The sequence below is a fragment of the Fusarium oxysporum genome, chromosome XII, assembly GCF_013085055.1.
Source record: "Fusarium oxysporum Fo47 chromosome XII, complete sequence".
Lineage (NCBI taxonomy): Eukaryota > Fungi > Ascomycota > Sordariomycetes > Hypocreales > Nectriaceae > Fusarium > Fusarium oxysporum.
Genome location: NC_072851.1, coordinates 806818 through 828971, shown reverse-complemented (window position 1 = coordinate 828971; position 22154 = coordinate 806818). Strand labels below are relative to the sequence as shown.

Below are 22154 nucleotides of genomic sequence, written 5' to 3'. Positions count from 1 at the left end.
ATATTTATGCTATTTGGCTTGTCTTCTGTCTGGACTCACTCGAGATGCACATCCGGGGGCCAAGTCGTACGAGTGAGAGTTTGGTGAATGCGGTAGTCTTACCGGCCAAACAAAGAGCGGTGGAACTCCCGTCAGCGATAGCTGACGAGTACTTCTCACCTGCCTCCACGGAGTTCGGACCATGGTAGTGCTTACACCCCCATTTATTGTTATCCGCGACTCGAGGCATTTCTGAGATTGAAAAACAAGACTCCCACAACATATTTTCATCAATTCGACTCAATATGACTTCTGAGGAATCTGGAGAGTACTTTTCTGTTTCCACCATCGCGGTGAATCCCGACAGAATTGGCGAGGTATGACCCGCATCACAGTGTTATGCCCAGTCTGTTTTCTCACATAATCAGGCCCATGCCTGTCTGACCGAAGTTGCCGAAGCCACCTTGAAGGAACCAGGTGCCAAGATCTATAGGTTCTACAAGACCGAGGGCAAGGACGAATTCGTCTGCATGGAGAAGTAAGCCCTTTACATTTGAGAGACATAACTGTAACTGACCCGGATGCTCAAGGTTTACTGATCGAGACGCGTATGCGGCGCATGTTGGTTCAGAGCATGTGAGGGAATGGGCAAAGAAGTACTTGGATTCAGGCATTTTTGTTGGGCCTTTTGAGTTTCATCCTCTTGCAAAGGGAGGTCCTGGAGCTGGTGGTTTTGACCGGCCTTAGTCATTGCACAGCAGACTTTGGTGGTAGCAATTTGCAATGAAAACTGTCGGTCGTCTAGCAAGATGACTAGCATTGCTTGGAGTACAGATATCTGACTTGCGCGAGTTGGGGACAGGGGTACCGTGCAGCAGACCCAGATCTCGATGGGACGCTTCCTCAGCCTTCTGTTCCTAGCCGTTCTACGATGCAACTGCGTCTTCCATAGAAATCTAGCAACAGTTTTGTCACCAATCGTTGGACAGAGCGATACTCATCGACATCATGGTCACGTGCTGATGAAACCTGTCCTTGCTTGCAGAGGGGGGCATTGACATCATAGTGCCACTTTTCCCATCGCCACCCGGATAGCATATCAACTATTCAAGACAGAGCAGAGCAATTCCTAATTCTTGCTAACTTGAATAGTTTGGATATCAAATAAACTTGCCAAATTACAACTAAAGTACCGCCTGAAATCTCAACAAATCTTCTTTTCAAGATATCCACAATGGCAACAGAAGAGACAATCCAAAACGGCCGATCAAATGTCGGCGATCAGAGCGACAATTCCGAAAACAATACACATCAAATGACCCAAGGTTCACAGAATAACCAGGTTGATCGATCCAACACTGGGTCTCAAGAAGTCCTCAATCAGCCTCAAAACCAACAGCCTATTCAACCAGCGAGCCAAGAGACGGAAAAGAAAAGCAGCGCACCTCGCGTGAGATTGGATATGGATCTCGATGTTGAGTTACAACTGAAAGCGAAGATCCAAGGTGATCTTGAATTGGCCATATTGTAAGTCTTGCTGGCCTTGAAACTCACCTGGATGAATCTAACATTTGATGTAGGGAGAAGTAAGATCATCATTCGGGTTTAATTGTGGGAGCTTCTCAAAATGGAGTTAATGTCTTTATTATGAAAGCGAATAAACAATAATATCATAATCCATCTTCTATTATACGCTTCTGTACTTGTCTTCGCGTTTATTTATTTGCTCATGGTGAGAGCCTCAGGGTAGCTGGTAGATGCCAGCATCACGTGCAGTCTATGCCACTAACCACATTTGTCAATTCTGCTCCGCGGACCCGCGGCTTCGACCTAACATCTCCGCGTCATCAGTCTGACCGTGTCAATTGATCGATATCTGATGCCGATGCGCGCATATTTCGCGCAATGAAGCGCAATTATTCCGGGGCGCCTATTATGTCGACTTACCGGGCATCTCGGCTGCCAGTTTCGTGCCGCCCTTGCCGCGAGAAGAAGCGGCGCTGTGATCGCAATCAACCTTGTTCGAATTGTACCCAGCGGCGCCTCACATGCGTTTACGAGAATGGCAGTCGAGCAACTAACCCTTTGGAGACTGATACATTACCGGAGCGGAACCCCGGCGAGGCTTCAGTCGACCCGAACGGAAGCACCTTGGCCTTCTCTCCTCTTAGACAGTTGGACCTGTTAGTCAACCTGTTCCCAATGTACACTCACTCGCCGTGCTAATGGCACCAGAAACAAGGAAATGCTTGACAGGCTAACTAAACTAGAAAAAGCTGTCTTCCCAAATGGAGCTCAAGTATCACAGCTTACCCAACCAGAACCAACTTCCTCCCGTAGGAGCCTCAAGCCTGAATCCTGCTATGTCGGTCCGTCCGAAGCTGATCAATCCATACAGACCACAAGCCGTTCAATTGCCACAATGAGACTCCCTCAAGCGACAAAAATGCTTCTATCAATGCGCGCTTAAACCATTTGACGTCGAATCTTCCGCCTGCCCATCAAGCACATCTGCTATGTGAACACTTTGTTGACACCATCCAGCCTACATTCGGTGTCCTGCATGTACCATCGACTAGATCACTCGTTTGTAGCTCCGTGGACTCTGACAAAGAAGTTCCAAAGATTGACGAGTTGCTCTTGCTTTTCAGTATCTTTGCTGGTGCGGCCTTGGCCTGGACAGATGAACTTCTTCATAGGCTTGAAGCAACAAAAGAGAACGCCGTGTCGGCCTTCGACTGTTATTTTCACTCTGCTCTGTCGATTATTGAAGAACCTTGCACACCACTACCGCCCTCGGTCACAGCTGTCTCAGCGATATCTACCCTTGCACATGTGGCTATCAACTCCGATGATGTCGTTCCGGCCAAGGCATTGGATCTTAGAAGTCGGTGCTACAATATGTGCCGCGAAATGATGATCCATCGCTTAGACAGCCCGGCAGCACAGAAAGAGCGAGTCGTAAGCCCGGCCAACAATATTGACTTGGAGGTTCAGAGACGTGTATGGTGGAACATGGTTGCTTCTGACTGGTAACGCATCCTTTCTATGATCAGTGGCTGATCTAGCTGACCCTTTCATCAGGTTGACTTCGTTCTCTGGGAGCTCCCAGGAGGGTATCTATACATTCATCCCGAGACTGCTGAGAGTCAAACAACCGCGTAACGTCGACGACGTTGCGCTCACGATTTCAGGCGACATACCCGATTTACCTATCTCCGTTCCAACAGACATGACATTCTTCTTTCTGCGACTCAGAACGGCAGAAATATCTCGCGAGATTATCGATACGATCACACCCCTGGCCGACGACACCCCCGAAGAAGACTACGAAGTCATTCTTCAGCTTGATAGAAAACTGCAAAATTTTATCAAGGGTCTTCCTGATTTTTGCAAGCTCGACCCGGAGAGTATGCAGAAGTCCAAAGAGATCTGCGAATTGAGACCGTTCATCTACTGGCAGCGAATAAGTCTTCACCTCGGCATCCATGCACGCATTTGTCGACTTCATCGTCCTTATCACCTCGCAGCCTACTCAGATCTTCGATATTCTTACTCTCGAACCACAATCCTCACATCAGCATACAAGATTCTTGAACTCAGACGCATGATGGACGACCCGGTTGCCAAGCTTCACTTTAGACCTGAGAGGTATTTGGTAATCTTCTTGCACGTCACCTCAGCCGCTGTAGCGTTGGCAGTCGACCTGTCTCACAACCCTGATGCCCCCGACGCGGAAGCCATAAAGGAAAAGGTTAAGGGCGCGTACGAGACGCTGAACAAATCGAGGAAGAACGCGGAGAGTTTGATCAGAGGTATCGAGAAGAATATGGAACAGGTCATGGGGACTTTGCAGAAACAGCGCACGAATGCGATGAAATCAGCTTCGCCAGCTGCGACATCGAGCGCGAACTTGGATTCGGTTCCTGAAAGTGCTTTCACAGACATGAATGATATTACAGTGGGCATGCAGGAAGACGGTTTCGGGGACGAACATTCGCACCAGCTCTGGTCAGACTTTTTGGCTGCTGTCCCTGACCTTGAAGAGTTTCAGTGGACTTCTCTTCTGCAAGACCTCGACTTTGATCCTAGCAACTTCAGTTAAGAAGTTCGAAGCATGGTATTAGACGGATTGCAGCATGAAGCTACTATGATGCATATATCGTGGGAGGCAACTCGTTGGCCAGACGACATGCCTGTCAACTTGGTATTGCCTGTAATGAGGCAAGAGATGTATTGGGTAATACTTTAGTACCATCCTAAGCCGTTTTTGACGGAGACACCCTCTTCGAGTTTGCGTGGAGATGTCAAGATTAAAACTCTGCTGTCTCATGCCATTATTTGACGTTGCCGCCCAACATATGTCTGAACTTCGAAGTTTGTGTCATTATAACTGATTGTCTGTTACAGTTTCCTGAGCTGGATGCAGCTGTCTCAACCGGGGTTGAAGTTAATGTCCGATTAGTCCGGTCCGGACACAGTCTTTCACGGATGGCCCAAAAGGGAAATCCTCGACCGCGGACTTCCGCACCTGATCTCCGACATATGAAGTATTTATAAACGGCAACTCCAATTTGCAACGAACAAGACAAAACCACTTTACATCTCATCAATCAATATTGTATTGAAGAATGAAGCAAACAAAGGCAAGTTTCCCAAACTACAGGCTGGCAACAAGGCTAACATCTCCGCAGGCTATCATCATCGGCGGAGGCCCCGCGGGCCTCGCAACCGCTCTACGCTTACAGCAGCAAGCGAGCGTGAACTGCACGATCTATGAGCTTCGATCAGCACCTTCCACATTGGGGAGCGCCATAGGCATCATGCCAAATGGTCTGCGCCTTCTTGATCGTTTGGGAGTTTACTCAGAGCTCAAGGAGCGCGGAAGCAGCCACTCCAACATGACCATCCATTCTATAAATGGAGGAGTTCTGGGACGAAAAGACATGGTTGCTGCAGCAAAAGAACAGACTGGTTATGGGTACATGAGAATCAAACGAACTGATCTACTGGACACCCTGTTGAAAGCGGTTGCTGAAGCTGGTATCGCTTTGCACTACAACAAGTCACTCATCTCCATCACAGAATCGGCTGATTCAGTCACCGCGACCTTCTCTGACGGGACCAGCGATACGGCAGACCTTCTACTTGGATGCGACGGGATTCACTCTGCTGTACGACGCCTGCATGTCGATGCAGATCAGGCACCTGTATACACAGGGATGTCAGGCCTTGGCGCCATGGTCCCAGCTTCTTGTGTTTCAGAGGCAACCCAAAAAGAAATGAGAGGCATGAATATCACGATGACTCAAGAGGGTATGTTTGGAGTCATGACGTGCACTGCCTCTGACGATGAGATTCAGTGGTTTTTGTCAAAAGAAGTACCGCTGCCGGACTCTGAGGACGCCCGCAATGGATGGGAGCTTCATCGACGGGAGGAGGTGGAGGGGTTTAAGACTCAACTTCACAAAACTCTCGAAGATGCGGGTGGAGAATGGGGGAATAACTTACGAGAGCTTATTGGCAAGACGACAGCTGTGAAGTTCTACCCGATTTACAAGCTACCCACTGGAGGAAGATGGTACAAAGGAAGAACTCTCCTTCTTGGTGATGCCGCACATGCCATGCCACCTCACGCTGGCCAAGGTGTATCGATGGCATTCGAAGATGCGTTTCTCCTTGTACGACTTCTAGAGAAGGAACTGTCTCTTGTGGATGCTTTCAAGCTGTTCAATGAGATCCGGAGGCCAAGAGTTGAAGAGATTGCAAACAGATCCTCAAGCAATGCCAAGGTGAGAAGAAAGACAGGGCCATGGGGCTTATGGCTAAAGGAGACGGGACTCTGGCTGTTTATGCAAGGTGCTTGGGCGTTTGGCATGGATCGATGGGGATCTGAGACGCAGCAGATGGTGTATGACATTAACGAAGTCAGCATTTGAGCTAGCGCGTTTCAGGATCTTGATTATAGGATAGTTGTTTGGCAGTTATATGTGAATTTCTTAAATTTCAAGATTGTACGCGGTAAACGTGGCCAAAACGCGATATTCATCCTTCAGTAGACGCATGACTTCAGTATCATCTTGGCTGCGCATGGATCAACGCTCTTCCGAGCAGGGCCCCCTTGAAAAATATTGGGCACGAATCCTACGTTGAAAAGGAGAAAATGCCGCAAATGATTCTTGTTTTCTCTTTCTTCTTCCTTCATTGCCGCGTTTGTCCGTATATTCGAGGCCAGTGGCCCTTGGGGTTCGCGATTGAGGCCACCCACTCTTGATGAATTGAAGTCTTTAGGCAAAAGAAGTACAAGGTATCAAGTCAGAGAACTTACTAGCTTAAAAAACCTAGCCATGATTGGTTTCGAAAGGTGAGCTTCCTTATTATTTCCTAAGTTCCCCCACCGTCAATGATGAGATTGAAACAAATACTTCCATGGCTATGATCAGATATGATTCAAGCTGTTTCCGTTACACAAGCTGAGACGTTCGATATCCTGATGCTCTGATTACCATATTTATTGATTATCATGCTGACTTGTCGGAGTTACAGATCCGCGGTACATAGCATCAGGTTGAAAGGAAAGACATCTGGCAATGTGGTCATAGGTTAGCCAAGATGTATTTACGTTAATAATACGAAATTGAACCGTTTCGAACGTCAAAGTTGCGTATGCCGTTTTTAAGTTTGCCAAACTTGATTGATTCGTGAACTTCGCAGGGCCGTGTTGAACAAGTATGAGAGACCACAGTTATGACCCTTGTGAGCTTTGTTACGCATCAGCATGCACGAGTCCTGTTAGGACACATTGGTAAATGTGCATGTCATGTCGCTCACGTGAACATATGCATTTAACAACGAGTTGCATTTTGGGTACGACGGTCAATTGCTTTATATCAACTGTGATGATATTGAATCCTCATGATTTGGAGGATCCGTTGTTTGTTGTCATTTTCTCTGCTTCCCTCCCAACATGAACAATGTTTTCTGCTCATCTCCTTCAATAGTAGGAAGTAGTCAACTCCCCTCACAGTCGTGAGTTGCCAGTGATAGGCGCCTCATGTCAATGCAAAGGACCAGTCTCGCTCAAACACGCAACGATACCCGCAATAGCAGCCAGAGTCCCATCAGGATTCTTCACCCGCACCGTGTGCAGTCCCAGTTCCTTAGCAGGGTAATCATTCCCACCCGGAAAGATGGCATCTCCAATGAACATGATCTGCTCCAGGGGAATCCCACTCGCCGCCGAGAGCTTCTTCAGCCCGTAGCCCTTATCAACACCTTTCTGCGTGATGTCGATAGAAGTAGCTCCGCCCATGTTGATTGACAAGTCTGGGAGTCGCTTGTATAGATCCGCTTGAATGATTTTGCGCTTCTCAAAGTCAGGATCCCAAACTTCTTTCGCGGAGGGAGGGGCTTGTTGACCAAGCGCCGAAAATGTGATCTGACTGCCTCGATCTTCAATGCGTTCACCCCAAGTCTGCTCTGGCTGAAACCCCGTTGCGTCGAGAGCAGCGTTGAATGCTTCGATGATGTTCTTCCTCTGCTCCTCACTAAACAGCTCTGCATATTCCACCTTCCACTCATCGCCCTTGTGAGTGTAAAGCTTTGTGCCAGTGGTAGGCATGAGCCAGAGTTTGGAAAGGTCAGCTCGTGCGGGAAGTCGACTGGCGACTTGTTTCTGGAACTGAGGCCAATCGCCACCCGATATAACTGCGACGTGGGCGACGCTCAAGAGATCGGCGAGAGCTTCGCCCATTGAGTCGAGAATTGCCTGCTTGCTCTCTGCGAGAGTGCCATCGAGGTCGAATGCGACCAGTTTGATCATTTTGCTTGTGATTTGGAGTTGTTTGGTGGGTGAGGGGTTGTACTGATAAGAGTTGACACGGTGTTGTAAGACCGTGAGACGAAGTAACACGCGTACCTTTTTGGGTTGGTCGCATGACTAAGAATAGCAACCGTGATCCTCAGAGATCAGCACCTACTATCGACAAAATAACAAGCTCATCAACGGGCCCAGACGAAGCACGATACTGGGGTTAGAGATTCAAAGCCTCACATAGCAACGAAAATGCATGTTTAGCTTCCCTATGTCCTCTACAAAGTCCGTCTCATCTTAACTTGGTTACATTTCTGCGTGGCTACAGATATATATCGTCCATCCTTTTTTTCACTTCTTCTCGAAAAGACAAAGATCCCAAGTTTTAAAACCTACAAGCAGCCAAGCAAGGGTCCACTGTCAACCCACCAATAACGACGGCAATGTCTCTCACTTCCGTGCCTTTTGTCGAACAGTCGCACCAAGCTCAAGAACAAAATCGTCAAATAAATGTTCCCCGTCGTCTCTAGCATCACTCTCCACACGAACCGTACAGGTAATGTTTCTCTCCTCCGAAGCCATAGTGAAATCATCCCTTGCTTGACAAATCTGACGAAACTTGGCATCCGCTTCCTCAAGTTTTTTCTTCACAGCCTCTGCTTTCTCCTCAAGGCTAGGAAGCTCACGGCAGACTCTGTCGTAGGCAGCACGGGTAACTGTTTGGTCTTTGTCGGCGTCTTCTACAGCCTTCTCTAGACTTTTTATAGCGCTGGCCATGTTGCTGACCCCAAGGCTCTGCACGAATCGCAACGCTTCGACGCTCTTTTCATAATCGGCGCGTGCTTTTTCGGATGCCTTCATCGTGGCGGAAATGGCGTCTTGCTTTCGTTCGCGGCTCTTCAACATTCTGTGATTTGCGCTGTCAGCTTCGAGCAAGGCTTGTCTCGCATACTTGGCTTCGGCGTCGAGCTCGGCCAGTCTTTGTTCGATTCGTAGGTGTTGCTTATGCGCGACGATGGATAAGCTCTTGCGGATCTTATCGCCTATTTGTTTATCTGTCATGCCGAGAGATGCAATGCGGATCCTGCGATATGAAGTTGCTAGAGGACGTCCTGAACCACTCTGAGTAGGTGATGCAGAATCAGTGCTAGGATTAACCTCTTCTGCATCCGGTGACGGTGCTGATAAAGGTTTGCGCCTCTCGTGTTCCGCAACGGTTTCTAGAAGCTGGGAATCTGGGTTTGGAGAAGGCTCGTCCGAGTGGCTCAGCGCGGGCTGACTCTGATTGTCGTCTGGCTCTTTTTTCTCATCGAGGCACTGGTCTTGGGCTTCATCGCGGTCGCTTTCGTCATCTGAGTTGATCACCACAGTATTTGCACTTTTGCGCTTGGGTACCGGAGTCTTGGGGCTTGTGCCAGAGATTGTTTTCGACGCCTGTCCTCTCTGTCGCTTTGAAGAGCGCGTTACTCGCGCGAGCGGGCTCGTATCCTCGGTTCTGACTCGTTTAGCAGCAGGTTTAAGCGCCAACTTGCCACCGGATATTGTTCTCGTGGCGAGTAGTGTTTCTGAGTCCGATCCGGGCTGTGAGTCTGTTTTCTTCAACAGAGACAAAACACCTCTGATGTCGGTTTCTGTGATGACAATTGGCTCTCCAACTCCTCTTCGCCGGGCAACTCTCAGAAGCGCAGAGCGCACCTTTTTCTTGTCAAGATCATCCAGTTTTTGTCCAGAAAAGCACATAGTCATCGTCTCGAGGAAACAATCGAGAAGGCCTTGGGTCCATCTCGTCTCGGGGGAGCACGGTATAATCTCCCAAGGAAAGGAATCACAAAGATGCCAGATTTTGACCGCGGCGGAGCGTTGAGCTGGCGTTACAAGGCTCTTGAAGACAGGATCTTCTGTGTCTGGTCCTCTGTCTTCAGAGCGAGACCTATTGATGAAGGCCATGTCGCTTCACTGCGGGGCACGAGGCGATGAGACCCCAAGATAAGAAATGAACGCTTTGGGACAGATCCAAGAGAAATTTAGGGGTTAAGAACGGTATCAGCAGAAGGCTGAGACATGAGTGCGTTGTCAAGTTGGTTGCTGGTTACACGAAAAGAAGAAAAGAAAGTCCATGGCCAAGGCGAACAAGGAATTGAACAAGCTTGGTATTTCCGACCAAAACATTGATGATATACAGCAAAATTTTGAGTAATCGCAATATAGATATCTTTTGCTTACTCTACTGTTCAACGTGGATGTCGTATTTTTGATCATGTCAAGCATGAGACATCCCTCTCGCCTTGCCAGGAGAGAGGGGAAAGGGGACCATTTAAGCCGAAACTCGATAGACGAGGACAGCGGGGGATCAGTGAGCATCGCCCACTGAAACCGCTAGAAATTCTGCGGCTTTCCGCTGTAACTGTCATTTCAACCAGTGAAAGGTCTTATCACACCGAATCACACTCTAGTCCAGCCACGAAGACGCATTGCTATTTGGATGTTGATACTTTGGATGTTTATTTTTATGCAAACAACAAAAATATCAACACGAATAGGAAGAGAACAGCACCTGTGAACAGGTTTACTAATGGACTGAAGACAAACCTGATCGATCTGTCAATGCGACTTTGGTCTCACGTAATCCTGGAAGCGAGATCCACCAACGACCCTTATTCTGCCCTTGTTCATGGTTCGAGTTGCAGGGGCTTCTTCAATGTCTCCATTCTCTTCGTATAAGACCTGAAGGATGGCAATCATACGAGGCTACACGAAAGGGCTCACATGGGCTTTCCAGGGCTTCCATGCCACCTTATATATTACGTCCCTTTCTGATAACACCCAGTTAATTTCGTCAACCTTACAGCTTCATCATCGCGTTTCTCTGCACCATTCAAGTTAAGAATCTAATATGCGACTTAGCACGCGCCTCGTCATCGTGATTGCTGGCTTGAGTGCCACATCCACTGGGCTGTTGATCCCATTAGTATCTTCAGGGCCCTTTGACATTGGCTTGAACATCAAAACTCTCACTGATGAATCCAGATGGGATCCATACGCTCCAATCGACAGCCCCCAGAAGCGCCGTGTTCTGATCTCGGCTTTTACGCCCATCGATACCCAGTACAAATCTTGCCCGCATGGAGAGGTCAACGTTCCATATATGCCTCCCAAAACTCGAGACGCATTTGGACGACAGGCTGAAGCCATGGGTCTGCCATCTGGAGTTTTCGAGGACTTGCAGCTGAAGCTTTGTCGACTCCCTGATGTGAGCCGAATAGAGAAAGAGGCTCAGAAGAATAAAACCAGACTTCCAGTCGTCATATTCTCCCCGGGTCGTGGTGTATCAAGACTCATGTACAGTACCATGGCAAGGTCCGTAGCCAGTCACGGCTACGTCGTGATCACAGTTGATCATGCTTACGACGCTTCGATCATCGAGTATCCAGATGGTACTGCCATCACTGGCGTCGTTGGTGAAGCGAACCAGACCGTTCTGGAAACATCAGCGAAGGTGAGTGACTGAAGGCTTGCTTAAGAAGCAATTGCTAACCTCGATTGACATACAGGTTCGATCGCAAGACATTTCATTCATTATCAATCAAATCAAAGACAATGTCACAGCAAGAGAGCAGTTTGGCTTATCCGAAACAGGTAGCATCTTTGTCTTTGGTCACTCAATTGGGGGAGCCACTGCCGTGTCGACATTATTCAGCGACAATCGAATCAAGGGCGTAATAAATCTTGACGGCGACATGCTTGGCCCTGTCGTCAAAACCGGTCTTGCCAAACCCCTCTTTCTCATGGGAAGGCCTCATTCTCGCGAACAGGGTCCGTCGTGGAACGAAACTTGGAACAACCACCGTGGACCAGGCATGATGCTGCAGATTGACGGCATAACGCATCAGTCGTTCTTGGATGCGCCATTGCTTGTTAGTTTGAGGGATGTTCCTGAGGACTCGAAAGCCAAGGTGCAAGCTGCCTTGGGGACAATTGATGGCAGGAGAATGGCATCTCTTGTAGTTCAACTGACCGCTGCCATTCTTGAGTACGTATTTGACGGTGCCGAGGACCGATTATGTCGTGTGGTTGGGGGCCAATCGGAAGTGACGGTTCTGGAGATCAAGGGAATCAATTGTTCATGAGCACTCTCAGTTCTGCTGGACGAGGAGATCAAATTACGACCAACTGAACATGAAGATTTATTCAAGAACCTGATTAAACTCCCGCAGCTCTGATGTCCCTGTATTGACGTGATTTTGTGACTCCGGTGCATGAATCTGAAAATGCATCAATGCCAAACATGTCATTCGGCCACAGGCTATCGAATTGGAGCTTACGTCAGAACAGCAAGGCCCAGAGCCTTATAAGAGCATACGAGCAGGAATATCATGAGAGAGAATGATTCCCAACAGAAATCGATTGACATCGTACAATGGCTCCTACAATCTTCATCGTTCCTGGGTTCTATGAAGCCCCACGGTCTTCCAACCTCTCGCCGACAGCCTCAATGGACGAGGCTTCAAAACAGTGATCACGACTATTTCCAGCACTGGCAAGACTCACCCAGACAGCCCAAACATGGATGATGATATCGCGAACATCGCCAAGGACCTTGCTCCTGTCGTTGAGGAAGCAGGTGATGAAGGCGTCGTTGCAGTCATGCACTCAGCAGGTGGCTTTATTGGGAGCGGTGCCCTCAAACGCCTGAATTCTCAAGCCAGGCAGGATTCTGGTAAGGCTGGAGGTGTGAAGAAGATCATCTTCATCACAGCTGGGGTGGCACCTGAGGGCTATGAACAAGGGCCAATGGAGTTCTTTGACTACCATGTGAGACCTTCCATTTCCTTCTCATGCCCCTGTTTCTAACCGGTCTCCAGGAGTCAAACGGTACGTAGTCTTGTAAAGACCCCAGGAACTTGCTTTACGGTGACTTCTCAGACGAAGAGGCCAGCGAGTGGCTTCCAGGTCTTCAACATCAAGCTGACAGAGGTTGGGCGACCAAGGTTCAGTACTGCGGTTGGAGAGAGGTACCAAGTGTCTACATCATCTGCGAGGGGGATAGGATACTACCTGTTGAGCTGCAGGAAAGTTTCGCGGGTCTGGCAGGCAGTGAGATTATGAAGGTTGATGCTGGACATATGGTTCAGTTGAGTCAGACTGAAAAGGTGGCCGGCATCATCGCTTCACACGCGAATTAAGATGGCCGACACATCCTTTTGGAGCCTGTAGGCGGTAGCGAAGACAATGTTAATACATTGTTTATTTCCCTATTATTCTGCCAGGGTCTGGTCAAAGGCAGCAAACAATTTGCTAAAATTGTCCAGCTTACCATCCTAATCTGTTCCCGCTCGCTCCGACCTTTCATAACGACAGTTCTCTCAAATAACAGCTGTTCATGGGAGGGTCAATATGTACCGGCCAGTCCTGCCTGTACACAAGACTATAATGCCGAGGAGTAGCCAGTAGACGTGGATACCATTTCATTCGCGTTTCTCCTTGACTGATCTCCATTCCGTCATCAGGCTTCCAACTATCGCGACCGAAGCCAGCCCAGCTACAAGATACCATGTCTGCCCGAGACTTTTGTCAATTGCAACTAGTACATCTCTTATCGCAGATTCTGACACATTGCTAACCATTTCGCTAAGGCCGCTGTTGCTGATGTTCGTTCCATTCAGACCCGGTATGACGCCGTTAAGGTTGTCAGAAAGCCGGTTGGTGAAGAGTACCTGTGCAATGGGAACAGACACAGCCGGGCCAAAAGATTGAGCGAATAGAATGATGGACAAACCAAGTGGGACGTCGTCAGCTGGGAGAACTGTCTGTACAGCTGTTTGAGGTCCAATGAACCCAATGCCGTAAGACAAGCCTGAAAGTGCCGTATAAGCAATGAGTTTCTCGAAACTGGTATCAATATTAAACGTGGTGATAAGCCCTGCCGCAACTGGCATGATAAAGGATGCGAAGAGCATGAAGGGCGTGTAATAACCAAATACACTGGTCCCCGCTCCGTGGATGAGTGAACCGATTGTCGCTGCGATGATGATAGGTAACATCATGTAGCCGCTCTTGACAGGCGTGTAGCCACGAACGAGCTGGTAGTAGGTTGGTAGATAGTATTCTAGTACAACGCCTGTGCTGTTGACACAGAATATGAAGATGAAACCCGCAATCACGCAACGGTGCTTCATAATGCGAGGCGGAAGTGCAGCGGTTTCGCCTCGACGGACCTGATTCAAAACAAATACACCAAGGAGAACAGCAAATGTGAGGAGAGGTCCAATCACCTGGCCGCTACTCCACGGGTACATAGTGCCAGCCCATGAAAGAGCAAGAAAGAGGCTTGTGAGCGCTGGGAGAAGCAACATGTTACTAGCGAGGTCAAGCTGAGCAACCTTCTGCTTAAACGTCATTTCAGAAACTCCACTAGGCTTATGATCATCCGACAGGCAAAACATGGTAAGAAGAAGCGTGACAGCACCCGTAGGCACGCTGATGTAGAAACACCATCGCCAGCTAAGTGTCTGAAGAGCACCGCCAATCAATGGCGCAGCGATGGTAGCAAGACCTTCAGCAGCACCAATGACTCCCAGAAATACAGGTCGTCGACGGAGAGGGGTGGATTGAATGATGATGATGAACGAACCAGCGAAGAGCCCCGCAGATCCCAACCCAGCCACCGCTCTCCCGACAACAAGCATTGTCGACGAAACAGCAGCGCCCGAGAGTACAGACCCAGCTATGGAGATAATATTGGAAAGGAGAAAGATGCGTTTGATGGAGAAGAGCTTGTATGCTTTCCCAAAGACGAATTGGAAAGCGCAGACGCAGAGTCTGAAGGCGGATGAGTACCAGCCAACGTGAGATACAGTGTGAAAGTGATCGGTTATAGCTGGGACTACTGTGGCAACTATGTTCATGTCTATACTGGCGAGGACGAGGATGGAGACCACGGAGAGTATGGTCAGCCAGAGTCTGATCCCCGTCGGGAACTCTGCGTCTGGTCGTTCACTTGACTCCGCAGCATGGCCCTCGACAACGCTGTCGTGTTCATGGTAGCTAATTTCGTTATCGTTATCTTGTTGATGGACTTGCTGTGATGGTGTCCGTTCGAGTATGACAAGCTCTGCCATTGTTGTTGATCAAGACGTTGGTAAGCAAAGTAAATGAGGGGCTCAGAGTTAGACGACGGATTACCAGACCCCTGTCATGCAGATCCTCCACCGATAACACCCGTCCTACAGGGTTACTAAGGACTGTACAACACCTTTAAAAACTAACGAAAATAACGAGAAAACTGTATACAAGCACAGTCCAGTGGAAATCCAGTTCACAAATCAGTCCTGGAGTGTTGATGAAAAGCACATGTCAAAATGTATCAAGTTAGGGCAGGCAAGAAAACTCAGGACATTTATATAACTGTAGAGTAGATTTAGCGGATTTAAGAGTAATTTATTCTGTCACCTTGCCTGACCTCGGAAATTCTCTTGCTCTGTGAGGTCAAGGTACTTCTACTTAGGCTCATGCGCAATCCTTGGAAAGTTAGCCCCTCTTGTTAGATCAGGACCCAATAGTCGTGGCCATCATGGCTTGCAGCGAGCGGATACCGGCTGTTTGATGAAGTCCAAATTGTGTATATAATTAAAGGGAGTGTCCTATGTGAATAATATGTAATGCAGGCGATTTGAAGCCTTTCAGAAGAAGAAAAAGGAATGTCTGATGCCAGAAGTATGCAAATGCTCAACCCAGTAACCCAGTCCTAAACTCCAAAAACCTTCTAAATGTTTAATAACACTTTTACTCTTTGCCGGGGTACTTTCCAGGGTACCATTTTCCATCATCGTAGCCAGTCTTGCCGCCCTCATACTTTCCCTCGTGCCAGCTGCCATCGTCATTGCGCTTGGCCTTGTGGTCAGGGTGGTACTGGCCATCATCGAAGCCAGTGCCGGGGCCCTCATATTTGCCTTGGACTTGTTAGTCTTGAAGGTATTATAGCTTAGAGATGTGTGACTTACCAGCTTCCCACTTGCCGTCGTCACGGCCAGTGTCGCCGCCCTCGTATTTGCCCTCGTGCCAGCTTCCATCATCCTCACGCTTCTCCTTGCCACCAGGGTACTTTCCGGGATACCACTTTCCATCATCATACTTGGTTCCTGGCTTTCCCTCGTATTTGCCGGGATGCCAGCTGCCATCATCGTTGCGCTTGGCCTTTCCACCAGGGTACTTTCCAGGGTACCATTTGCCGTCATCGTAGCCAGTCTTGCCACCCTCATACTTGCCCTCGTGCCAGGATCCGTCGTCGTTGCGCTTCTCCTTGCCGCCAGGGTATTTTCCGGGGTACCATTTGCCATCGTCGTACTTGGTTCCTGGCTTGCCCTCGTATTTACCTTCATGCCAGCTACCGTCATCGTAGCGCTTAGCCTTCTTGCCGTCCTTGCCAGGGTGGTATTGACCATCGTCAAAGCCGGTGCCAGGGCCCTCATACTTGCCTGGTAATGTTTAGTATGGCGAGTTGTTGGGGAGACTGTACAGACTTACCAGGAGCCCACTTGCCGTCATCCTTGCCAGTATCACCGCCCTCATATTTACCTGATGCTGTTAGTATGAGACTGGGTGATGGAATGAGGCAAACATACCAGGGGCCCATGAACCGTCATCGGCGGGCTTTGCAGTGGGGAGGGCCAGGGCCGTAGCGGCAAAGGCGAGAAGAGTGTATGAGTAGCGCATGTTGAGAGATGAAAGTGTATATGTAGAGAAGGGATGTTAAGAAAATTGTAGTAGAAGCGATTGAAGCTGTAGTAATAGTGGAAGCGACGGTGTTGTAGCGACGGTGTTGTAGCGAAGGTTGTTGTGATTGTTGTAGAAGAGATGATGATGATGAGAATGATAAAATTTAATCGAATGGAGGGAATCAAACGTTGTTTATATATACAATTGTATGCCGCTTGCTTCAAACTTTGGCAGCATCGCCCAGATCGTGAGCTTACCACTAAGACATGGTGGTGGCTGGCGCCATAGCGGATACCTCGCTCCGACACTCAAACTTAGTCTCTGGTAAGGCTGAGCTGGAGCTTGACGGTCGACATGAGTTCATGTCATGCCCTACGTCAGTTGGCAAAAGGTTACTATTTTCGGGTGCCCCGTGCTTCCACGCGAACTTGGGAGCTGCTGCGCCTGGATCACGCCAGGTGAAGATCAGCGCTAGTTGCTGCGCAATTTGAAGCTATCCCCAAATTGTCAGGGCTGAGGCCTCGATCGTGGGTGGAGGGGTCAGCCCCCAAAGACCAGTTTATCCCGCAAGTTGTAACTGTCATACCAGAAAAACCAGCTCTGGGGCTGAAAGAGGTAAAGGTCAGCTGTGCCACCGCCCTTCCTCACGAGGTCTGCGTTGTCAAACTGATCTTAGCTTGAGTATTGGAGGATGAAGGACTCGATCCTTCTCGTATCCTTTGCTGATCTGATTGTGAAAGTGTTGATGTTTGCATCCACCGTTGCGTAATATGTTTGTAAGAAAAAGTGCAAACTTCAAGCCCAAAAGTTCAGCTTTGCAGCAGGCTCTCGAATCTCACTAAGCCGGACAGTTCTATGACGGATACTCCAGCCAAGCCAAGACTAAGCTCAGCCCGCCCCCCAGAGCCGATGGCTTCGGCCCATTGCTTTAGCTAAGCTTAAAAATAACCAATTGCACAGCCCGATCCAAGTCTGACATGAGTAACCAGAAAATGATAATGCTCCGTCTGAATAGTTTTGGGGAGCACAAGAGGTCTCGGGACTCGAGCATGGCGGAGGCGGATGAGGGTGTAGAGAACAAGACATGCAGAGATGGTGCTATCGATACGAGACCTTGCGTCGCGCACCTGATGGTTTTGAGAACATGATCCGGAACTAACCCTGGAACAAGCCTATTTTTACACTATTCATCAACCCTCCGATTAGATCTTGACCGGTCTCTTCTAGATGCCGCGGCAGCTCTTAAGCTGGTAGGCGAAGCAGGCATTATACACTTTATCCCGCCCTGTAGTAATATTTTGGTGAAAAGTGAATCATAACTCAGCTACCGGAGTTTCATCCCCGTTATAGAGGATCAGCATAAATGTCACCATCCGTATGCATAATTGACAGCTCTTTGGTCCACCCAGCTCTGAGCCTCAGCGTCACATGCCCCAACTTGAGCTCGATGTAATGTAGCATTGCTTACTATGTACTTCTGCAGTTGGCCCAGAACGTGGGATGATTTCGTAACCCAGATGAGTCAAGTTTACGGAACTGAACATCGATGGTGCTGAGAAAGCCAATGAGGCGCTGTGGAATTATCTCTTGATGAATGCAGAACCTACCTTCGGTGAAAGCTGATTGAGACGTGTGCAAAACATCGGCATTACTCTGTCAGCAATCTGTCAGAAATTTCAGTAGGTCAAGTCTCTCTCCAATGAGTGTTCCGCTGAAAAGCTGGTTTCTGGCGTCCTACTGTGAGCGTAGTCCTTCTTTTCGTATTCAAAGAACACCATACGGTCGTTCTCAGCATCACCTCAGCATGGACTTCATATCACGCTTTCCTAGCATATAAAAGACTCCGTTGGAACTAGGAAAGAACTTTGTGCGACAATCTATCGTTTGGAACTTCGGTTGGCGAGAGTTTCGACAGTCCTCTCTTCCTAACAAGCATTCACTAAGTGAAAACTAATTGAAAGCCACGAGATAGACTCCACGCCGGTCAAGGAGAATCAATGGACACAATACGGATGAAGCTTTAACAAAACGCGCCTCAATACTGAACATCTATTCGAACCGTCATCAAAAGCCCTGCAGGTTCAAGTAAACTACCTCTGTCATTTGTCACTCAATCCTTAACGAACAAAGTACAGGTACAGCATGAACACCTCCATACCCTTATCTTGCAAGCGCTAGTTGTACAAGAGCTATATTTCCTCACAGGCATGGCTTGAACTACACAAAAGCGCCCGCCCAGAGCTCCTTCAACCCAAGTCGCCTCACCCTGCACCACACAACGACTTTGCTAGCTCGAGTACCGGACTAGGCTCTTTACTCGGTATCAGATTCCCTTTGCTGGGTTGTTCACCACCTGAGCCAATTTTGCTCAGTTTCTGAATGTTCGCTTTTTCAACCACCTGTTCACCAACTCCAGAGCCTCCTTCGGCTTGCCCTGTGGAACCTATGAGGGTTTGTTAGCATGAAGCCGCTTTACGCGTTAAAGATCTTACCATATGACCAGCTCCATCGACAGTAGCGAAAGAGAACGTTGTCTTCTTGTCGTCATCACCCATCTTGATCTTGACCTCTTTATACCATCCAAACTCATCGCCTCCAACTCCCCAGGACTTCGGTCTTTGCGCAACATACTCCGGCTGTCCCTTCCAGGGCATACTGTTACTCCATCTCAAGTTACCGGCAGTGTTGCAGGCAAGGTCCAGGTTTCCTTGATACATCAACACGTCAATGTCGTGGTTGAGCAGGTACAGAATCTGGGACTGAGTGCTAATTTCTTGGTCATAACCCAAAGTGAATGCGATCGCAACGTCTTCTGAGGCAATGGAGTAGTTCGTCACTGCACTGGGTACACCCAAGGCATCAAAGACCTTAGGGGAGTTGAGATACTTCTCAATCAGTGCTGCTTCCTTATAGCACATGTCATCGTGAGATTCACAGGGCGCGGTGATGTCGAATCTGTTCCTATTGCCGCCAGCCCCAGATTCGTCATCGTACCAACTAATGACTCCATCCCAACAGACCTTCCATGCGGCACTGCAGATAGCATGGTCGGGATGCTCATAGCATACGCGAGCGAGGTCGAGGCACCGTGGAAGGTTCGCAGCCATAATATCACAGCGTGTACTGTTGAAGACAGGCTTGTCAACACCGGGATTTGTGGTGCAGAGCGTTTCCCAGTATCCGAAATGGGTGTCCAAAGGTGAGACATAACCGTTGCCGATGAGGACTGACTCAAGATTGACTTGGGGACGCTTGGGGTAGAGGTTGTTCTGTGCAACAATAGTCGCTCCCAGGACGGGGATGTAGTGGCCCTATAAAGTCAGTCATAGCGTTTTTAGCAGAGCAAGCTAGGTTACTTACCCCGTAACTCTCCCCGGAGATATGGAAGGGCCTATGAGCGAGATCTGGAAAGACTTGGCTCACAAACAGCTGCAAGAACTTATGCATGCTCTCAGCTGCGAGGAACGAGTTTGTTGGAATTGGCTCCCCTTCATCCAAGTAAGAGAAACCAACACCAGCAGGCTGGTCGACAAAGATATAGTTGGCATTCTCATTCCACCCATAAGGGTTATGAATCGTTCCATTACCATGTTCGTTGATCAGACACGGTCCAAGCTCTTGGAGCAATCCCAGCATTGATGAACCGCCAGGGCCTCCAGTCAACCAAAGCACAAGAGGGTCTGTTTTCGGTGCGTTCTTGCTCTCAAAGTACCAAAAGAAAAGATGCTGATTGCCGACATCGAGCCAGCCGGTGTACTGCTTCACGCGGGCGTCGCATATGGAGTCGTCAACCTGCTCTCTGATGCGGATCGTATGCTCTGGAAATAGCGAGCTTTGGTGAACTTGGAACGTGGAGGCTTGCGGTGAGTCTGTGTCCTTGAGTGGTATCTGCGAGGCAAAAGCGCCAAGTGAAGCCCCTGCTAGGAGCAATGCCGTTCTTAGAAAGCCCATTGTTGTAATACTTCTTGGCGAAGAAGTTTGAATGGGGAATTTGAACAAAGTTATAAATTGTCAGACGGTGAAACTCTGGACGGGAATGGTTATGTAATCATCGCGGAAATGACGACAACGAGCTCACCAGGGTAAGTCGCAAAAGGTTTTGCAAAAGGTCCTGTCTCAACTTATCTTTTACCCCGCTTCCACGGCATCTCAATCCGTACAGGATCAGCTCTAGTCTTGATAAGGAAGCTCACAGCACATTCTTGGAGTTTTCCGGTGAACCTGGAGACCAGGGCAGCGCGTCAATCAATTGAAGTTATCGAAGCCTGCGAGGCTTATCGCGTATTCTGATAAGACGGGTCAGAGATGGCCCGTGTTTGCAATGGCAATGTCCATGCAGAGAGAGAGTTCAGGAATAGCTTCGAGTACTCGATCAATTTCCATGTCCAAGTAATCATGACCTGATCTGACTGAACACTCACCATGCTCCTAACATAATGTGTCATTTTATCTCGCTACCCTCATCCAACGAGCATTCACAGCTCATTATCAAGGATCGATAGCTCAGTGGTACGAGCGAGGGATTGCAGATCCCTAGGTCGCGTGTTCGATCCACGCTCGGTCCTAAGAGTTTCTTTTTGAGCACTACTTATTTTATATACCGACTTTATTTTTATGTATAATGACTATGCTTGCCATATCGAAATTTACAAACAAGTAAACATCCTCCTGTCCAAATTCCTGCCCTTACTTCTGTTTCCATGAAATCCTTTCGGTCATAAAAAGATACTCCAAGCATACCACCAGCAGAGCTACACTCATACCATCACCAGAATACCTGTGGAGGATCAGGCCATTCCAAGTAACTAAAAAGCAGGTCCTTGATGAAGTCGGGGCACTGTTCAGCCATGTCGTCATACCATTCTCTTGACTCTATTGCCTCCTTTTTTCCACGAACCGGGCACCTCATGAACTTTACGACCTGTTCCCGCAGTTCCTGGCGATGCTCTGGGGTTGAGTTATAGACCTGGGGGATCAAAGGGAGAACGTCTTCCAACTTCTGAGCGTGGGAAATGCCGATACGAAACTGCTCCGCTGCATATTGAGCAAGTGGTTCAATGCTGTACATATCACCAAGCGCGAACATGTAAATGTGGTCGGCGAGAGTTGAATCCTTGGAGAATTTCATATGGTATGTTCCCATGTAAAGGAAATCAATCAGCCATTTTACATGGTCCACAGAAGATTCTGACAGATCGTACTCGTTTGTGGAAGATTCCTGCGAAATGTTAGCCACCTTCATCAGTTTTAAAAGGCAGACTAACCTTGAACAGCCCAGTGCATGCTATATGAAAGACCTTTGATTGACTGCAGACGACGACCTTGTGGACTGGGAATCGAGCGGCTCCGCAGATGAAGGCAAAGTCCGTGAACTCATGGTTCTGTCTGGCTCTGTAGACAAGAATTGGTAAGCTGTTCTGATAGATGGGAGTCAAGGGGGATTCATACTGCCAGAGGCTCTTTCGAAAGTTTCTACTTTCATAGTCCATTTTTAATGAAGTTTTGGTGACTTCTGGATATAATGTAGGTTTGTTTGACTGGCCAAGTTTGATTTCATGGAAGAATGAAGGAGAGTGTGATATTTATATCTGGATCAGTAGAACAGATTTTACAAACAGCATCATATTAGTGAAGTATATCTTTCGAC

The 22154-nt window shown here is 48.5% G+C and overlaps 11 protein-coding genes and 1 non-coding gene across 12 annotated transcripts; 7 read left to right on the top strand and 5 right to left on the bottom strand.

Moving 5' to 3' along the window:
- Positions 1 to 17: 17 nt before the first annotated feature.
- Positions 18 to 986, top strand: FOBCDRAFT_234270 (uncharacterized protein). Its single transcript, XM_031193495.3, has 3 exons — positions 18 to 356; positions 408 to 517; positions 570 to 986. The coding sequence occupies exons 1-3, from the start codon at positions 285 to 287 to the stop codon at positions 724 to 726; spliced, it is 339 nt and encodes a 112-aa protein (XP_031030116.2). The 5' UTR covers positions 18 to 284; the 3' UTR covers positions 727 to 986.
- A 104-nt stretch (positions 987 to 1090) lies between these two features.
- Positions 1091 to 1675, top strand: FOBCDRAFT_234269 (uncharacterized protein). Its single transcript, XM_031193494.3, has 2 exons — positions 1091 to 1506; positions 1560 to 1675. Exons 1-2 carry the CDS (start codon positions 1214 to 1216, stop codon positions 1567 to 1569), a joined length of 303 nt encoding a protein of 100 aa, XP_031030115.2. The 5' UTR covers positions 1091 to 1213; the 3' UTR covers positions 1570 to 1675.
- A 156-nt stretch (positions 1676 to 1831) lies between these two features.
- On the top strand, positions 1832 to 4084 carry FOBCDRAFT_286891 (uncharacterized protein; the record flags this gene model as incomplete). The annotated part of the gene is made up of 4 exons (XM_059611693.1): positions 1832 to 2162; positions 2215 to 2315; positions 2378 to 3011; positions 3064 to 4084. The coding sequence occupies exons 1-4, from the start codon at positions 1885 to 1887 to the stop codon at positions 4082 to 4084; spliced, it is 2034 nt and encodes a 677-aa protein (XP_059466372.1). The 5' UTR covers positions 1832 to 1884.
- A 278-nt stretch (positions 4085 to 4362) lies between these two features.
- FOBCDRAFT_12091 (uncharacterized protein) lies at positions 4363 to 5969 on the top strand. Its single transcript, XM_059607746.1, has 2 exons — positions 4363 to 4625; positions 4674 to 5969. The coding sequence occupies exons 1-2, from the start codon at positions 4611 to 4613 to the stop codon at positions 5916 to 5918; spliced, it is 1260 nt and encodes a 419-aa protein (XP_059466371.1). The 5' UTR covers positions 4363 to 4610; the 3' UTR covers positions 5919 to 5969.
- A 795-nt stretch (positions 5970 to 6764) lies between these two features.
- Positions 6765 to 7853, bottom strand: FOBCDRAFT_234262 (HAD-like domain-containing protein). The gene has a single exon (XM_031193491.3). It carries the CDS (start codon positions 7799 to 7801, stop codon positions 7037 to 7039), a length of 765 nt encoding a protein of 254 aa, XP_031030112.2. The 5' UTR covers positions 7802 to 7853; the 3' UTR covers positions 6765 to 7036.
- Positions 7854 to 8242: 389 nt separating this feature from the next.
- Positions 8243 to 10036, bottom strand: FOBCDRAFT_193176 (uncharacterized protein; the record flags this gene model as incomplete). The annotated part of the gene is made up of 1 exon (XM_031193490.3): positions 8243 to 10036. Exon 1 carries the CDS (start codon positions 9737 to 9739, stop codon positions 8243 to 8245), a length of 1497 nt encoding a protein of 498 aa, XP_031030111.2. The 5' UTR covers positions 9740 to 10036.
- A 576-nt stretch (positions 10037 to 10612) lies between these two features.
- On the top strand, positions 10613 to 12002 carry FOBCDRAFT_254474 (Alpha/Beta hydrolase protein). The gene is made up of 2 exons (XM_054707810.2): positions 10613 to 11288; positions 11344 to 12002. Exons 1-2 carry the CDS (start codon positions 10686 to 10688, stop codon positions 11917 to 11919), a joined length of 1179 nt encoding a protein of 392 aa, XP_054563785.2. The 5' UTR covers positions 10613 to 10685; the 3' UTR covers positions 11920 to 12002.
- On the top strand, positions 11996 to 12975 carry FOBCDRAFT_324770 (Alpha/beta hydrolase fold-1; the record flags this gene model as incomplete). Its single annotated transcript, XM_059612121.1, has 4 exons — positions 11996 to 12304; positions 12349 to 12604; positions 12655 to 12664; positions 12716 to 12975. The coding sequence occupies exons 1-4, from the start codon at positions 12210 to 12212 to the stop codon at positions 12973 to 12975; spliced, it is 621 nt and encodes a 206-aa protein (XP_059468172.1). The 5' UTR covers positions 11996 to 12209.
- Positions 12976 to 13054: 79 nt separating this feature from the next.
- Positions 13055 to 14195, bottom strand: FOBCDRAFT_234259 (major facilitator superfamily domain-containing protein). The gene has a single exon (XM_031193487.3). It carries the CDS (start codon positions 14188 to 14190, stop codon positions 13258 to 13260), a length of 933 nt encoding a protein of 310 aa, XP_031030108.3. The 5' UTR covers positions 14191 to 14195; the 3' UTR covers positions 13055 to 13257.
- A 1379-nt stretch (positions 14196 to 15574) lies between these two features.
- On the bottom strand, positions 15575 to 16504 carry FOBCDRAFT_282195 (uncharacterized protein; the record flags this gene model as incomplete). Its single annotated transcript, XM_031193486.2, has 4 exons — positions 15575 to 15741; positions 15793 to 16266; positions 16316 to 16366; positions 16414 to 16504. The coding sequence occupies 4 exons, from the start codon at positions 16502 to 16504 to the stop codon at positions 15575 to 15577; spliced, it is 783 nt and encodes a 260-aa protein (XP_031030107.2).
- A 2023-nt stretch (positions 16505 to 18527) lies between these two features.
- Positions 18528 to 21996, bottom strand: FOBCDRAFT_171649 (Alpha/Beta hydrolase protein; the record flags this gene model as incomplete). Its single annotated transcript, XM_031193485.3, has 5 exons — positions 18528 to 18950; positions 19000 to 19818; positions 19868 to 20395; positions 21285 to 21725; positions 21772 to 21996. The coding sequence occupies 5 exons, from the start codon at positions 21994 to 21996 to the stop codon at positions 18876 to 18878; spliced, it is 2088 nt and encodes a 695-aa protein (XP_031030106.3). The 3' UTR covers positions 18528 to 18875.
- On the top strand, positions 21000 to 21072 carry FOBCDRAFT_t300. Its single transcript has one exon. It is a non-coding gene; the product is annotated as a tRNA-Cys (tRNA).
- Positions 21997 to 22154: the final 158 nt, after the last annotated feature.